General features: G+C 43.1%; 1 protein-coding gene across 9 annotated transcripts in view; it reads left to right on the forward strand.

Moving 5' to 3' along the window:
- The window catches only part of LOC133415199 (RNA binding protein fox-1 homolog 3-like), a 354,983-nt gene that overhangs the window by 152,186 nt on the left and 183,845 nt on the right, over positions 1–18,952 (forward strand). For 8 of the 9 annotated variants that reach the window (XM_061701078.1, XM_061701071.1, XM_061701073.1 and 5 more), the window contains one exon: positions 7,264–7,366. In XM_061701078.1, the coding sequence (XP_061557062.1) occupies positions 7,345–7,366 (22 nt within the window). In that variant the 5' untranslated portion in view covers positions 7,264–7,344. Of the gene's footprint in view, positions 1–2,957; positions 3,121–7,263; positions 7,367–18,952 lie in introns of all 9 variants that reach the window. The other variant, XM_061701070.1, reaches the window with a different exon arrangement.

Raw genomic sequence — 18,952 nt, forward strand, 5'->3', positions numbered from 1 at the left:
GGCTTACCGGATGCCGCTCTTGATGCACCCACCTTGTCTGATGCGGCCCCCTTCCTCCACGAGCGGACGACATGAAAATATTTCATGTTGATGCACGGTGGTTTCAGCTCCCCATCACATTTATTTACTGCATATTTACAACATCTGACAGAGTCGTATGTATACGTGTGTCTCATAGTGGTAGCAAACACATGTTTCATTGGATTTATATTCAGGTTTCTTTCCTGTACCATTCATTGTCAATTCCTTGAGATAAATACTGTATATACTACGAACTGTTAATCTTTTGGAAATAAAGTTGTAATTTTTAAAGGAAAAAGTCCTATTTTTTAAGAAAAATAGGTGTAATAAAATATGGGTCATACAGAGTAGGTAAAAATTAAGGCTGTCAATCGATGAATTTTTCTAATCAGATTAATCGCACTTTTGAATTTTGATTCATTGCGATTTATCACAGGCAGCAAATATACGAGGAGGAAGTGTTTTTACCTTGTTTGACGAATGCGGAAGTAGTTTGCGCATATACCGGATTGTGAGACAGAACTTTTGCCATTTTGTCACTTTGTGTGGGCGGAGCCTAGAGGCAGGGTTTCATTCGTCACAAAATACACATCTCAACAACGTGAGAGTCGTGCGTGTAATGAAATTCCTAGACGCCCCCTACAGGCAGGGGCCTAAGTGTTTCCTCCCAGTCCAAGAAGTAGAAAACCGAATAATTTTCTGCCTTTAAGAGCCGTGCCGCAGCTGCTTCGAGCATTCCGACCGCCGACTGTTAGCAGCACGAGCAATTAAACGCCAGCGGAATGGTCGTCAGAGCGACAGAGGTTGATGCGCCGACCGATTCGAGCTCGTCCAATTGCACGCGGCCTCATGAAACATCTCAATTAGAGGCGAGCGGAGCCGGCTCCGGTGGCCAATCAGCGCCGAGCCCGCAGGTCCCCGCTGAGCTCCGCGAGCGAGGCAACCGATCCTCTCTGCTGCTGCCAGAGGTTTTGTTTCAAATCGCTGCAATTAGTCATCTGGCGAGCTCGCTTCGATTCCAGCGGGTTTTTTTGTAACAAGAAAAGTTGTCCTGCACCGTCTCGGAGGGGTTTGTATTAACTCGCTGAAACGTGGCGACGAATCTTTGGCGGTGAAACTGCAACATTTGGTCCGTATCATTAAAGTTCCCCCGCCATATCGGGGTATATACAGTATATCGCTATTGCTATATCACCAGGATCGTCGTTTTCAAAGCATAATGTCCCACATTGTTTTAGAGCATTTTGACTGATCTTTCAAGACCCACAAAATGTTGCATTCTGTGACAATATATGCACCTAACCTACCAAAAGAAAGACAAGATGCTCTTCTTTCACTGGAAGAAAGTTTTCTATGTTTTCCCCGTTCTTCAGCAATCTTTAGTAGAACATGCTTTGGTTTTGTGCATTGTAAATATTTTCCAGGTTTAATAACACGATTGTCACCACCACCTGTTTTCCAAGCAGATCAGGAAGGAAAAACGTCTCAAAACACATTCCGCACTTTAGGATAATTTTTCGGGATTATCTTTAAGGGACATCCGGCAATTGGTCTTTGCTGACTTGGATCGGAAGAAAGTAAAAATATTGAAATTCAGCCCGATTATTGGTATGGGTAAGAACAAATGGAAGACAGTCCGCATATATCTAACGTATACTCTGTAGTAATAATAATAATCCTTAACATTTTTAGTACTGTATACTGAATACTTCTCTGTATTTACTATGATACAGCATTATGTCATGTACACACATGTATATTTAATTGCCACTAGCGGGCCGTTTAATTTCACGTCTACAGGCGCGCGTCGGGCGTGTGCCCAACGACCAGCTGGGATTTAATGCGCCGCCAGGCCATGGACGTGAAAACTAGCCAAGTTGCTAAAAGATAAATGAATAAATATCAAAAAATAAAAAAGGAAGTGCCGCTGATGTTTAGCATCTAGACGTGCAGCTGGATGCTAAACAGCGACTGCCAAAAACAGCAGACGTTTCACTGGATTCTTTTTGATGAACCTTTTAGAGTTTTCGCTGTGAAAAGCGTAACAGATTTTTGTTTGGACTCGTCTCATGAGACGTCAACTCGCAACTGAACCCATTTTGTGTTGCAAAGATACAAATGTACAAATTTGGTTCCCGTAGCAATCAAATATTCAAATGCAGAATGAAACGTTTGTGGGAAAATGGTGTTTATTGCTTGCAATGCTAGTTAGCGTCGCGCATAGGGGGACCAATTATTGCGAAGTACTCGGACACTAAGGGCTAATCCCAATTCTACCCCCTCAGGCCTTCCCCTGTCATTTTAGCCTTTGGTTTTGCGCGTGTCTGAGAATTAGCAGAGTCCCAATTCCTAGAGGAAGCGCTAAGACGAAGCGGTGGATAGCTCTTGGAACGAAGCGAGGTCCGAGAGCTCTCTTGAAAGCGAGGGAAATGGGACTCTGCTAAAAAGCTTGCCTATAACATGGCGGGACGGACAAGGAAGGACATAAATGTAAGTAAGCACAATTATTGATGTTCATAAAAATGAGAGTCAAGTTTTGATCTCCGTACATAAATATTAGCCATGTTTTGAATTGTTGGTATAACGAGCTCGCGCAATGCCGTCAGGCTACGGTAAACAAACACAGGAAACTGACTTCACTACAATGCGCAGCATTTTATGAACGATTATACAGAATTATTAAGACAGCTAAATCACATTCAGAAGCTACGTAGCTCATGTACATGTAGTATCACCCGTAGTGTCGCTTCTGAGTAGACTGTGACGTTCGCCTTCCATATAGTTAAGCTCCGGCCTCTGATTGTACTGTAATGCAGCAGTTCATTGTCGTGAAGCCGTTAGCTGTGATTCCCCGTGAATATCCTCGTCTGACATCGGGTTTACTGAACACACACGAGGTCAATGTAATAAATAACCGGACACCTTTGCCTCCACAGGGACACGACAAGACAGCCGTCTTCGACAACAGCACACAACACTCCAGAACGACAAGCCCGGTGCCAAAATGACAACGGACGGACACAAAATGCAATTCTACACTTCCTTGTAAAGGATTATGAACAAAAACGACTTGAGACTCAGTTTTTTAACAGCTAAAACGTAAATGCTATATTTAATTTCTGTTTATGTTCTAAACGTTGTATTGTTATTTGTATTTCATATGTATGTTTGATACATTTCCAATTTGTTATGCATATTCTACATTTTTAAAGAAAAAAAAATCTGCAATAACTGAATGAAAATGATCACAATACTACCGTATCATAATATGGGAACTCTCCCAAATGTAATGTTTGTGTGTGTGTGTGTGTGTGTGTGTGTGTGTGCATAGCAGGAATAACGCAAGATGAAAAAACAGACACACAAGCACATAAAACAACTGCAAAAGAAAAATGCTGCAAACACAACAAAACACACAAATCCCAAAACAACTGCAGGAGACAAATGCTGCAATTTCACGCCACACAAAGGAAGTCTGCCAGGCCACTAGGGGGCGTGACCTCCTGGACGGGACAAGGAATTATTTTGAATCGACAGTATGGCTATGATTAGAATTTTTTTGGTTTCGTGAAAGTCCAGATGAAACTTGAAATGTGTGCTGTATTGTGTTGTTTTGGCACCAACGTTTTTCAATTTAATCCGTAATACATCCACATTAGCGCGAGCATATTTCCTGCTTACATTCTGGCGGCCAGTAAGAGAAGAGAGAGATGTCACAGAGATATGTTTAGGTTTGCTCTGAATTTTTCAACTTTTTTTTTTTCTTTTCTTTTTTCTTTTCTTTTTCTTCCTGTATTAAAATGAAACTGAAATCAGGGGTCAAAATTGACAACTTGATTTGGACCAGTGAAAAACAATCATCGTGTGTGTCCATTCATAAACACACACGTCCAAACACACGCGCACACACAGTTGTACACACGTCAGGGTTTCGGGCGACCGGGCGCGTCGTCGTTTAATCAGCGGTGCGTTTTAATGGCGTGCCAGTGAAAGGGTGAAATATGGCGGCGGGCTACCTGGTGCAAACATTACGATAAATCCCGTTCGCTCACCACTCGCTGCTGTCATAAATCAGAGCTTCAGGGGAAGACGGAACCTAAAATGACAGCTATTAAAATAATGAATGGGATGATTAATTTCTTGCTTTAAATATTAAAAGCTACGAGGGGTATCATCGGATATCTGAGGCCCCCGCAAATGTTTGGGAAAGGAGGCTCATTCGCGGCGGTTTCACCAATGCAACCCATTCAGCCGCTAACTTCATTTGTGCCGATGTGGTTTTGAAGAGTCTTAAGGAACATTCGTAGCGCTCTGCGGGGCCTCCCCAAGGCTCTCTTATGAAAGCGCCCGCACCTGTGAAAAACCACACAACGGGAGGCATAATAAGCACAGTAAAAGTCTCAAAAAGCCGACTTCGCGAACTGATTCGAAGGACAATTAACGCATTCATTGGCGAAATTAGCGAAACAATAAACACAGTGTTCGGCATCGCTAATAATTGCAGCATTAATCAGCAGAAATAAAGTGCTAATTGGCGGGATTAACGAATCAATGAGCAGAATTGAAGCATCAATAAGCAGAATTAGCTCATTAATTAGCACATGTGAAGCATTAAGAAGCTGAATTCGAACATTCATAAGTCGAATCCAAGCATTAATAAGCACAATTAAAGCATAAACTGAATTAAAGCAATTAACATTTTGAATTAAATCATAAATAAGCACAAAGTATTAATAAGGAGGTATAAACCATTCATGAGACGAAAGAAAGCAATAAGTAGCTAACTGACACAATAATAAGCACAATTAAATAACTTTTATAAGTTGAATTAAAGCAATAGGCAGAATGAAAGCCTCAACAAGCGTAATTACATTATAAATAGATGTAATGAATTAAAAGCAAATTAGAGATCATCAACATTAATAACCTGAATTAAAGCCGCATCAATAAGCGCGATGTGCGCGTTAAAAAGATGAATTTACTCACTTGTGAACCGCATTAAAGTATAATAAGAACAATTACAGAATTCATTTAGGATTAATAAGCAGAGTTAGAGGCAACCAATCAGAGGAAAAGCGGGCGGTCTTACCCAAATGTGGACAAAGCGGACACAAAACTGGGTCAAACAGAAGTCGCCGTCAGAGGGGCCTTTTCTGGGCATTCTGAATGACAAAACCAAGGTGTGTTTTTGAAATGAAATTGAACATTTGATACTAAGTCCATGTTAGAGAGTCACTCTATGGAGGTCTAAATAGCCAAAATATGGGACCTTTAAAGTCGTGGGTCCTCAATTGAGTACGGCATAGTCTTTGCTCATTTTCAGCAATTCGAAAGAAATCCCGACAAACGTCACATTTAATCGGAATCTGTTCACATTCTGGAATGTTTTGGCTGGCAGTTTATAATTAAAACGGAACAATTATGTAACAAGGAAATCATTTATTAACATTTTGGAGTGATATCGATGAAAGTTCTGAAAGCGATACATCACATTTCATTGGAATCTATGAACAATAATTTTTGTAAGAAGGACATTGAAAAGGTTTTGGAGGAATGTCAACGACATTTCTTGTTAGCAGATCTTGATCAAAAGTTACGTTTTCTTACGAGGACATTTTTAACAGGTTTTGAAAGGATGTCGATTACATTTGGTGTTTGAAGTTAATCCATTCGTTCCTTGGGTCACACCGAAGTCTATCGGCATCTGATGCGGTTTAAAAATCCCGTGAAGGACTCTTAATGGGACCTCGCCCTCTCGTGGACCGCCGCCTCCATTTTGCTTTTTATTCCCCATCCACGAACAATTAAGTGCGATCGCACAAAGAAAAGTGAAACCACGTGGAGCTCAACTTCCGTGCTCAGAATCAATCCGGACATTTCCATTCCCGTCTCATGGAAGCCAGTGGGGCATTCTTGAGATTGTTAGTGGCCGCAAGGGGAACTTTCCCACCGGGTTTCGTCGGACGCTAACTCCACATCGGTCATTCCCAGGCGGCTTTGTTGGTATTTAAGCGCGGCGATCTCCCTTTTTTGGCACACGTGGTCGGAGCATCTGCTCACATCCGCCGCTCCCGACTTTTTCTCGCATTCTGGTGTTGACGCAGCCTTTTAAGCGTTCCAGCCAATATGCGAGCGCTAATATATTATTTAGCGCCCACGGGTCGGCGTATGCGCACGTGTTTGCTAATCATGTCGAGGCAGATGTCTGGCCCTCCTTTTTACATCGGTTAGCTTCTCCTCCTGCAAAATTCATCCTGGTCCTCTTTTATGTACCCCCCCCCCCCCACCCCCCTCCCATGCCCGCTCGACAATTAGTCAATCCCTAATCAACCAGAGGGAAAGGAATTGCTTTTAATTACTTTTGATACATGACAAATTGCTTTGGTGGTGCACGCAGAATGTTTTTTTTTTTTTTTTTGGCATAGAGTTTTGCCGAGATGAAATCGATGCTCGCTTGCTCGCTCTCTTAGTCGCGGTTCAGCAGCCGGACCGCTGGGCCGCAGCCAGGCTGCGGACCGCCGACATCCCGAGTCAGCAGAAAAAAACAAACGCACCACCAGCAGAGTGCACATGAATACACGTGAGCGTTAACGTTTGCTACGTTTAGCAACATAGAATCTCTAACAGACCCAAATCCGATTTTACTTGATTTTTTTCTTTCCAATTCAAATTTCATATCCACATTATATCTGCACATGAGAGTGAAAATCACGTGAACTCCAATGAGGAAAACGGAAAAAAAACAAAGCACCAAAATTGTGGGTAGACTTTTGTTGGTGATCCATTTAAATTCTTGAATTAGGTCGATGAGGACTCTAAAATTGTGATTTTGGTTTTTGGTTGGTGATGACTCCAAATGTGTGAGCGGATTTTGATTGTATCATAGATTTTGGTTGGCGATTAAGTGAATTTGAATCGGTGACAAATCCAAAACTAGTGGATTTTAATTGGTGATTATTCTAAAACTGTGACCATATTTTGGTCAGTGATGAATCTAAAATGGTGATCGGATTTTGGTTTTGGGTTTTGAGTGAGAATTTCTTTAAAATAGCTGCCTTTACTTTCCTTCTTCCATTTTTGGGAAAGGCTGCCATTTGTGTCTATAATTCCGATATTACTGTAACCAACAGTACATTTACAATGCAAAATAAGTTATGGATCACATGCCGCTAATGCTCGCTAAGCTAAGATGTTTTTGCAAAGGGGAACTCGGACTAAAGAAGTCTTCTTCCTCTTTCTCAGGCTTCTTCACGCCGTTGTGAGGTCGAAGCATCGGCAGATAGTCCAGTGACACAGCCTCAGCCCGACCATCTTTACCCGTACATGGAGACCCCCAGCTGGGCAGGTAGGAGCCCCAAACCGAATATTAGCACACTAAGCTACATTTTGAGCTGTACAACTGCATGGAAATGATTGGAAATCTGAGTGGATTTTGGTCTGAGACTTATCGACCCAATTTGGGTCTGTGATGAATTCAAAATTGCAAGTGGACTTTGGTTGGTGAAAACTCTCAAATTTGGGAATAGATTACGGTCTGTGGAAATCCGAAATTGTGAGTTGATTTCGACCAGTGATGAATCAAAAATTGCGAATGGATTCTGGTCTGTGAGAATCTAAAACTATGAGTAGGTTTTGAAAAGCGAAGAATGTAAAATTGTGAATGGATTTCGTTCGGTGAAAATCTAAAATTATGAGTGGACTTTGTTCCATAGATTATAGTTGATGGCAAGCTAACAAATGGTGATGAATCTAAAATTGTTACAAATCCCAATTTGTGTGCTCCCGTTGCTGCGGCATTTTGCTACAGCACACATCGACAAGGCAGCATCCCCCGCTCTCATGACGGGGACGCGCCCACTCTCTCGTGACGGCTGCGCCTCGCCGTCCCCCGCCTGCGGCCATATTGTCGCGAATGTGCGGTGTGCCGTCACAGGCTCCTCTCGGCTGTCATCGCTCCCTCGCCGCCGCAGAGCCATGGACCAGGTGGCGGCGAGGTTCAAGGGACCCGCTGCTATTTCCTCGCTTTCTCTGAGGGAGCGGGTCAGAACAGACATTTTAAATGAGTCTAATGATCTGTTATTGCCGCCGTCACCACCGTGGCTCCATAATGACAGACCGCCAGCCCCGCATACAGTTGGTGGGCTGCGTTTTGTTCGGTAATGAATCTTAAATTCGGATTGGACTTTGGTCAGTGATGAATTTGAAAATCGTGAGTGTTTTATGGTAGGCGAAAAATGTAAGAGTATGAGTGTATTTTGTGCGTAATCTTAAATTGTGTGTGGATTTTAGTACATGATTAATTTCAAATTGTGAGTGGATTTTGTGTCGTTCGTGAATCTTAAATTCTAGTGTGATTGGACTTTGGTCGGTGATTCATTTCAAATTGTGAATGGATTTTTGGTCAGTGATGAGTTTGAAATCGTGAGCGTATTATTGCTGGTAAAAAGTATCAGTGGATTTCCAAAATTATTTGAAAAAACAAATTATTTCAGTACGTCTTCAATCTTAAATTGTGCGTGAATTTTGGTTCGTGATGAATCTCAAATTGCAAAGGGATTTGGTCATTGATTGGTTTGAAATTGTGATTGGATGTCAGTCTGAAATTAAGACTGACATCTTAATTAATTAGGACACTTATGGAGTTATTCCACAACTTCAAGAGGTGATCATTCTTAAATTGTGAGTGGATTTTGTTGGGTGATAAATGTAAAAAAAAAAAAAAATCTGACTCAGTCCTTCAAATGATTTCTAGTAAGACTTGGATGGGGTTATTCCACAAGCTCAACAGGCGCTGCTGATTTGAACAGGCAATTAGCTCCAAAATGGCCGACGCAGGGCCCAGTTGCAGCAACCCGCCTGCTTCCGCGCTCGCAAAATGAGATTGCGTCGCCACCAATAGGAAAAGGAGACCACTCAGCTGTTAAATGCTAATTACGCTACGCTGCATCCCTCCCACTCGCTTTTACATCCTTACATCAAGTAAGAGGATTCAGTTTCATTCTCAGGTGATACGAGTATTATCCCGTGGTTCCTTTCCTGCCAATTATTGGGTCTTTCAACACCTGCACTTTTCCTGATGAAAAGGTTGAGCACCCACAATTTTCCAGGTTTTATTACACAAAGCGCAGTATGGTACACCTTTAATATCAAACCCTGCACATTTCCAAGCGAAGTGGTTTCACGCTCACACTTTTCCTGGATGAAAGTTCAACCCATATTTTCACTTGTGAAATGCTTTGACACCTACATTTGACCTGCTGTAATTGCACAAATAAGCAAGCTGTGCCCCACACCTTTCACCACCAAAGGGTTCAACACCCACACCTTTCCCAATGAAAGGGTTCAACTCCCAAATATTTCACACTCACATTTTTCTGGCCATTATTGTACACTGTTCAAAAGGTCACAAGAAGCCATGCCCGAAAAGACACAGGACGTCTGCCATTTTGGTTACAAGTGTCCGTTTTAGTCCAATTTGTGATTTCCAGAAGTCCAAATTCCTCAGGATTTTGTACAACTGCTATCAGATTCGAACCACATTTTTCATTCTTTTTTTTTTTTTTTTTTTTTTTTGTGGGAGAAATTGTGAAGAGGTTTTTCGACTTTGCATTTGGGCGGTGCTTGCCAGCTACGTTTGAAGAGTTGCCATAAAATATGAAACTAATAATTCAGTTCATGGTTTTGTTTTGAAAATTCAGTCACCTCAGCCAGTTTAACTTAGCAAACGGAAATTTGGTGGACACGTCTGTCACGAAAAGACCCACAATATAGTCTCAACAAGTATGGTCTTTTAAAGACAAACTTGTCCTCGAGATTTTGTCCAGTTGCTACTAAATTTTACACAGATGGGTGATGCCAAATTTGGAAAATTAAGAGTTTTCAACATTGAGTGTGGGCGGAGCTTGCCAACCAAATTTGATGACTCGCCATAAAACATAAGTCAGCTCATTGTTTTCTTTTGAAAATTCAGCCCCTGAAACCAGTCTAACTTAGCACCACGAAATCTAGTAAACGTCTATCATAGAAAAAAAAACACAAAAAGTCTCAAGAAGCCCTGCCTGAAAAGACACAGGAAGTCTGCCATTTTGGTTTAAAGTGTCCATTTTAGCATCATTTGGTTTATTTCCAGGTATACTTCCAAGACTTCAACCAGTCCTAGAGATTTAGTCCGATTGCTACAAATTTGAAGTATGTATTGGAAACAAACGGATGACACAAAACTGTCAAAAACTTGAATTTCCGTCATCTCACGCGAGCAGTGCACGGGCGGCGAAGTTTAATGAGGTACATTGCTGCATCCTCTTGTTATTTTGCTTCACATTGTGTCAAGTAGCTGTGTGTTCGTCAACTCCTCAATGGACATAAACGTGCGCCTGCGCCTTTAAGAGCAGGATGCGGCGACGAGGGAAGCGAAGGGGCGAGGCGGCCGATCGGTCGCCCGCTCGCTGGCTGTCCGCGCTGGCGGGAAAGTGCTGACGGCAGGGCTTTGCTTCGGAGCATGCCCATTAGAGGGAGCCATAAATCCTGGGCTCTCTGGGCCAGGCTGTGTCAGCAGTCCGCTGAATGAATTGATTTTAAACGCCACCGAGAAGAAAGAGAGAGCGGGCGAGCCGCTATTTAATTGTCTCGGTCTCCTTGCCGGAAGCCAGCGAGCAATGCCGCCGCACTCCAACGTGTCACCGACATGGCGGCCACCCCTTGGCGACCCCTCGCCTTTGATTTAACACCCCAAATATCAAAGACTGTGCAGTCTTTCTTCTCAAATACAGACGTACCTCCGAGGGCAACCACAATCCATTACGTGACTACTTCAGATATCAAGTAGCCATCCATTTTCTATTGCCCTTGTCGTCATTTGGGTTGCAAGTGAGATGGAACCTATTAGTGTTGACGTTTGGCGATAAGTGCGGTACCCCCTGGACTAGGGTTCGTCACGATACTCGTTCCGATGGAGAATACCCGAAGTAAACACCGTAATTTCTCGTGTATAATGCGCATTTTTTTACCCCCCCAAAATTGTGAAAAGTCGCATTATGCATGGGTGTAGGGCAAAATGAAAAACTTTCACATTTTATTAATGCATGCCGCCATCTAGAGGTTACGAAAAAGGTGTACACTTTCATTGTAATAAACCGCCACCTAGAGGTTATGAAAAATGTGTAGCCTACACTTTCATTCTATTATGACAGGGGTACATACGACTGCATATACTGTAAGTACCGTTGTGCTCATAAGTTTACATACCCTGGCAGAATTTGTGACATTTTTTTATGATTTTGTTTAAATATGACTGAACAACAACCATCATTCATTTCTTTATGTTTATGTTTTTTTTTTTAATGATAATGCTTTTCTGAAATGCTGGACAGTTTAATTTGAATCCCATTAAAATAAAATTACACGTGTTTCGCCTGGCCCTTCATGTTTTCTTTCAAGAATTGTACCCATCTCACAAATTCTACCTGGGCAATCAAACATAGGAGCACAACTGTGTGTTTTCTCATTTACTCAATAAAAGTGTGAATTTCAAAATAGGAGCAAATAAATTTTAAAAAGTATTACATGTTCAAATAAAGTGCTTAACTTCAGAATAATTCTTTGAAAAGATACTTTGTTTTGATCATATGGGTAGAAGCAAAATCATGCATTGTAAAAATGCATTATACATGGGCAGAAGGGTTTTCCAGAATTTTGAGGTTAACTTTGGGGGTGCGCATTATACATGGGTGCGCATTATACACGAGAAATTACGGTACTTGAAGACAATGTAACTTGCGCAATTTATTATCTTTGCAAAGAGGTAAGATGATTCAATGTGCGGCATCGAAGTTCCGGCCAAGGGGGCGGTCTCCAAGCTGTATTTGAATACATTCCTATGTGAAAATGATCCGTTCAATCGACGTACTACAGAGAGACAATGTCAGCTGGTCAAGGAAGGAAAGAAAGAAACAGCATGTGGCCAAACATGAAGGTCTCAAAAAGTGGTATTTTCTTTACTCTCATGGAAATGCACCTCCACCTTTCGCTATTGTTCTAGGGCAGACAGACTGGTGTCACTTGTGTCCCATTGTCTGTTTTATAATGAAGCCAACTCTTGGGATTCACCACTAAAGTTACACAAACACACTATTAGCAGTCATATATGAAAATAGGAAATTGTCGATGACCGTACATCGGAAATGGGGGCTGATCTTGTAATTTTCAGCTGATCGGTATCGTGTGAAAAAGAAGAATTTAGAAATATCCTTGAAGGTCACAAATAGAGCTGTGCGATATAACAAACAATTTATTTTGTAGTATGAATTCACCCTCTTTGATTTATATCATGATTTTAGTGTGTGGGATATTGCGTTAGGGCTGTTGCTAACCTTATGTAGCGTCCAAGATGGTACAACAACAGTCACTTTTCTATGACATCATCCTTGTGCCTGACTCTCCAGGCAACCAACGCTTCTTCCAACCGTTTTAGATTTTGTTTTTCTTTAGACAGGCTGGCAGCATGGTGGACGACTGGTTAGCACATCTGCCACACAGTTGTGAGGACTCGGGTTCTAATCTGGCTTCGCCTAAGTGGACTTTGCATGTTCTCCACGTGCCCGCGTGGGTTTTCTCCGGGCACTCCGGTTTCCTCCCGCATCCCAAAAACATGCACGGTAGGTTAATTGATGCTAAATTGCCCATAGGTGTGAATTGGAGTGCGAATGGTTGTTTGTTTCTATGTGCCCTGCGATTGGCTGGCGACCAATTCAGGGTGTACCTGCCCGATGATAGCTGGGATGGGCTCCCCTATTGAGGAGAAGCGGCTCAGAAAATGGATGGATATTTTGAAGTTAGTGGTGGCTGGCTGAGTAGGTTGTGGGCACTGCTTCAAATGAAGCACTTCATATGCACGGTGCCCGTATTTTAAATGTCAAAAATCCCCCGACGATTAGGCTCATTTAATCGCGGCATCCAAAATCGATTCCATTAATATTGTGTAGCCCTACTATAAAGCTAATTTGATCATGCATTTCTACATTTTATTTCCTGGTGACGCAAATGGCACAGATTCGGTGGAATGGCCCAAATACAAAACTCAGATTTTTTTGTCCCCAATGTTTTTGAACAGTCTGCGTTCTACTTGGTAGCATTGAAGTTAATGTACATACAGTAAGCATTAAGGCATTGTAAACACTGTACGACGAGACAATACTTGAAATGCCTTTCCGTATTATTGCTGCCACCGACGTCACTCTGAGGCCATTACATTAGAATTCTTCAACAAAGTAACGATTGAGTCCCGAGGTGGGCGGCGGAGCCGCGGGATGGCGTTTTTTTTCCATGGGGTGGCGTACTCTCCGGCTCATTACGCCATTTAAAGAGGCGCCACGCTTCAAACCGGCTCGGCCAGCGGGGATCATACATCAACTTGAATGGCGGCCACCCCCACGTTCACTTTTTTTTCTGGCTTGCTATTAATAACATCACCCCTAGCACAACACATTCATGACAAGTTTTAAATCGTTAATTTGAGAATCAAGTTTGCGTCAGTGAGGCATTTGTCATTTTTGGGGCCGCAGTCAAGTCCCGTGTGATAAACGGGGTTCAACTTGTCCCGGGAACACCTTGGCCGGGCCACCACCGCCCGGGTAATTACTCTTTTTTTGAACCTTTTCTTTCTCCAATCACACTTGATGGATTGAGTGGAAGGAGGCGATCATCTGGCGCTTAGCGGGCTCACTGAGCATACTCCGCCACCCCCACCCACCCCACGCACACCCACCCACCCAACCCTTCCCCATGCACTCCCACCCCTCCACCCTCACTGATTAATGATATCTGCTGAGAGTCACCAAAAGCGGAAATTAAGTATTTCTCTTTAAATGTAACATTTGTCTCCTTTGCCGCTGTTGAGGAAGGCATTTGTCAAAATCCTCCGGCTTTGGGCGCACGGTGGATTTCCTCGGGGAGCGCGGCGAGAATTACTCCCTACTTTGGCATTAATGGCATTCCGTGTTCCCTTTTTATGCCTTGAATCCACTTGCTGCCCTTTCACCCGAGCAGCATACTCGGAATAATGAAGTAATCGCTTGGAGAATGTGGGGGAATCAAAGCGGCCTTTAAAAGCGGGAGCCAGCTCGGGCCCACTGATTGACACCTTAGTTCTCGAACCCTCTGACTACAGGCCGAAAGGGTGCTTTTATACCTCATTTGATGTACGTAAGTGATGTTTGGTTCGGTCAAAATTCCAAGCGTATTAAAATGCATCACAACCGCATCAGTTGGTCCCGCTTCCCTTACTGGTCACGAAGTGTAAACAGGAAGAAAGGAATAAAACAACGCTAATCAGGACTTGCCAGGAACTGACACTGTGGTTCTGGTACCCCAACCGTTCACTTTGAACTCGAAATCAGTTGATGCACGTTAGCAAGCATACTAAAATGCGTTTGTCGTCTTCTCATATTGGGCACAAGAAGGTAAAAAAGGAATCCAAACAAAACAAGCCAGGAAATATACAATACTGTATTTTTAGAAAAAGCTGCATATTTCCTTAAGTCATATTTCTAAAATGTATTTTTTCCAAAAAGAATTTTATTTACACATTTCTAAAAAGATGTTTTTAATGCTAAGAGGAATCTGCTCCAGGGCATTTTTTTTAAAGCTAAAACTTGAGATATTTTGATCACGTGCTTCTGGGATGGGATTGGTTGAATTTTCAGGTCACATGCAAATCAAACTGGAGTCCGTTTCCGTCATTTTCGGGCTGTCCCGGTAGATTTGGTTGGCACCGGAGTTGGTTTACCACGTTTACCCTTTCCCAAATGAGCCACACCGAGTGTGGGGGGGGGGGGACGGAACGGAATCAACTCGAGTTCCAGCAAAACAGACTCAAGGTTGCTTGGATGAAAGCACCTCCCGCCGGTGGCACGTTGCCCGTGCGTCCAACTCGCTCGGTGGGCCCCAGAAACGGTCAATATTCCGCAATTCAGAAAATCGGCCGACTTTGCAGAAACAAAGAGCGGATACATATTGGAAATGAAAACGTGTATTTCATGTGACGCTTTGCCACGTCGTCACGCCGGCTGAATGATGTGCGGCGGGTTGGGGGAGGCAGTGTCAGGGGTTCGGGTCAGTCAGACGTCTTGAATAAACGTGCAAATCGGAGCGGTGAGCTCCCCCTCCTCTAGGACCCTCATCCAAGCAGACCTATAGTTTTTCCATCAAGGGAAATCTAATTGCTTGAAAAACGATCAATGGCAGCTAAATTGGTTTTGTGTAGAGGTACGTTCGGAATAAAAGCTGCGAGCTGTTTTAATACGTGCTGCTTTTGCGTGCTAAATCACGGTAATATTCCAAGCGAAGCCGCCTTTTCGGGGAGGGTCGGGTGGCGGGGGCGTTTAACTTTGGTGGTGTTGAGGGAGGAGGCGCTCCATCACGCCGCTAATAAAGATCCCAGGCTTTAGTTGTTTCTCCAAACTCGTAAATCGCGCAGTTTAATGGGTTAATAAGCAAACTCAAGCGAGGACATCGGGGAGTCGGTAGCGGGGTGGCGAGGAGGGTAAATCGCGGAGGGCAGGTTTGCCAGCTCCATGTTGCCGCGACTGCTGATAACCCTCCAGTGATCTGATATCACTAATCCCCTCTAATCCCTAATACACTCTTTAGCATACTGCTAACTGACAGCAGTCGATGCAGGCCGCCGCGCTACTACCGCACATCTCTTGCAACATTAGTTCAGTGTACACAGGGGGGGAAAGTAGGGTTTCAAGCCTCAGTTAAGGTTTCAAACAAGGGCTGGACTTTCAAGTGAGGGGTGAGGATTCAAATTAGGGTTTAGAGCCCAGATTATGATTTCAAATTAAAGTTTAAAACAAGGGTTAGGGTTTCAAAATAGGGCTATGGTTTTGAATTACACTTTCAAGCCTGGGTTACGGTTTCAAATAAGGATTTCAAGTTTAGGGTATGGTGTAAATTTAAAGTTTAGAGCCCAGGTTTGGGTTTCAAATAAGGGCTTCCAGGTCAGGGTATGCTCTCAAATTAGGGTGTAGAGCGCAGGTTAGTGTTTCAAACAAGGATTAGGTTTTCAAATTAGGGTTTCAAGCCTGGGTTGGCATGCTGTCCACTATCACTCACCTCTTGTTTTCCTGTCAAATGATTGGCTTCTTTTTGGTGCGCTTCCAAACTGCTGAGTCCGTCTTTTTTCCCGCCCACTAAATTGTCTTTCCCGCCCGGTTCCGTCTGATGGCGTCGCCCTGCCCTGACCCGACGGACAGTTTGTCGACACCAGGGGGGCGTTCGTGTGGCCCATCCCTCAGCGTCTTATCTTTTGGGATCGGTGCAGACAGAACCTCGGCCTGGCTTTTATTTCTGTCCTGTTGTAATTGCATTGTAACTGATCCCGCGCATGCGGTAAACTTTACCGGGCGCCTACCCGCTCGCCTTTTTGCCGCTCTTATCTGCAAGATGCCTACGGGAATTGTCGCCGTAAGCAAAAGCCAACAAAAGCTTCAAGAGTAACAAAAGAAGACGAGAAAGTGAGCGCGTGAAGGACAAAAGCGGCAAAGTCGATTGTCAGGTGTCGGCCGTGATAACTAAGTTGTGTTGTCCAATTAGTTTCAAACAGCACAAAGTCTACAAATCACAAATATATGACAAATAAATGAAGAGTTCAAACGCAAGCGCTGTTCAGACCAGAATAAAGCCACGCCTACTAGCATAGTTCCCATCACGCCGTCGTTTGATGGTTCATTACCCTACAAAATCAAACAACTACTAAAAGTCATATATTCAAAAATTCACGAACAACGGATCCCCCCCCCCCACCAATCTCAAAACAAAACAAAAAAAAATTTTGTTATGAGAGAAGATTTAACAGATTTAAAAAGTTATACTTCTGAAAAGAGTTGAACATTTTCGGGAAAAAAAGTGATTTATTTCCATCAAAGTCATATTTCTGAAAATGTCATATCTGATCGTCGTGCCTACATTTTATTTGAATCTTACATTTGGACAGCAATATGTACTTGAGCGGTGTGAATAGGTTTTTCTACATGAAGACATTTTTCTTTTTTTTTGTACCCTTATTGTAGCATATTTTGGGGTAAAATAAGTCATATTTTTGGGGAAAAGTTGTTGAATTTGTCAAAAAAAAAAAGCATTAATTGGCTTTCACTCATACAGTGCTTTCCTAACTTTAATATACTCAAAGCGCTTTACTCCCGTCTCGTCAGTCACCTACTGACGACTCAGCATCAGGAGGAGCTTGCTACAGTATCTTGCTCAAGGACGCTTTGACATGGTCACAACGGCTGAGTTTCGAACCCACAACCTTTGTGTTGGGAGACAACCACTCTCCCGCCTCAGCCGTGCTGCCCCAATGCATTGTATAGTTTATGGAAGAAAAGCTGTGTATTTCCAAAAACAAAGCATTTCTGGGAAAAAGAAAAAGTTGCATATTCTCTCTCCCGGTCGTAACCATCTCCTTCTTTCAGCTGTTATTTTCGATGGCGCGGCAACACCTTTGTGTCCAATTACGCCCTGGAAACACCAGAGCGCAACTTGTGACATTTACCTGCGCCAGCCACAACTGCAGCTAATACGGCCGCTAAATGGCATCAATAGATATCTGAATGGGGATGCGTATAGATCGCGGCACGCTACACGCCTGACATTATGATACTTCTCCCGGAGGGACCGTGATAAACACACGGGGGTTGTGTTACCCTCGCACGTGTGTGTGTGTGTGTTTGTACGTGTGTGTGCGTGTGTGTCACGACGGGTTACAAATGAGTTTGTTTGTGTTGTGGCCTTTTGCGCCCTGGGCTATGTGTGTTGTGTGGGCGGCTCTCGCTTAATGCGATCCACACTACAGGCTGCTGCGTGTGTCTGTGTGCACACACCCTCACGTGTGTGTACTACGACTTTTTCCTTTTTTTTTTTCTTTTTTTGTCTTTTTAAGTCAACAATAATGAGGTTAAAGTCATGTTGTTGATGTCGACTCGTCTCCGATGACATCATTCATATTTTTTCAGTGCTGTAATTGAGCCCCTGAGAACTACGGTGGGCTAACTCAATTTTTGTCATATTGCAGGAGAGTGATTTCAAGTTTTATGGCTGCAATAAAATCAGGGGGATGTATAGCTTGGTGATTTGTAATGCGCCAATTACTTCTTCTGGATGCTTGTTTATAGAGAAAATGTGGTGTTCCTCAGATTTGGACATTTGGCCAAATGTAATGATTTTGGACTTACACGTTTATCCACAACAGAGGTACAGTACCATCATCATCTTTCGTTTCAAAGTTTAGGTCTCGGTTACTATCGTCTAGGTCGCCTGAAAGAAAAGAAACAAACGAGGACTAGTTTAGTTCAATAGTGGTCCAAGTCCAAACATCTGTCCAATCTGTTGATATTTCATAACAGATGATATATCACTTTCTTTGTCGTCTGTCAATCTCTGAACGTCACTTTCTGGGATGGAAATGGGAGGCGGGCTTGTGTTGCGTTGATGAATCAGGAAAAATGCAAAGTGCAATACAGGACTGCCTCTATATGTCAAAATTGGAACTAAACATAGATTTAGAAAAGTACATGACTTTTTTTCTCTTTATTTCTGCTCTTAACTTAAAATGGCAAAATGGAGTTAGCCCACTCTCGTTCTCAGTGGCTCAGTTAAAAAGGTGTGGTTGTGATGTGTTGTGTTGTAGGACTGTGCTGTGTTTAGGGTTAGGTTGTTTTGTGCTGTGTGTGTGTGTGTCGTAGTAGGAGCAGGACCGTTATTCACTTCCTTTCTCCTGAGCCGTGACACTTCCTAGCCGCGGGGCTTTTTCGATCGCGGTGTGTGTTAGTTTGCGTTGTGTGCGTACGGTGGGGGTCGAGCGGGCGACCTATCGGTGAAAGTGTCGCACGTGCCAATAACCGTCTGCTAGTATTAATCAGACAAGGCGGCAGTA

Source organism: Phycodurus eques, chromosome 16 (genome assembly GCF_024500275.1).
Source record: "Phycodurus eques isolate BA_2022a chromosome 16, UOR_Pequ_1.1, whole genome shotgun sequence".
NCBI lineage: Eukaryota > Metazoa > Chordata > Actinopteri > Syngnathiformes > Syngnathidae > Phycodurus > Phycodurus eques.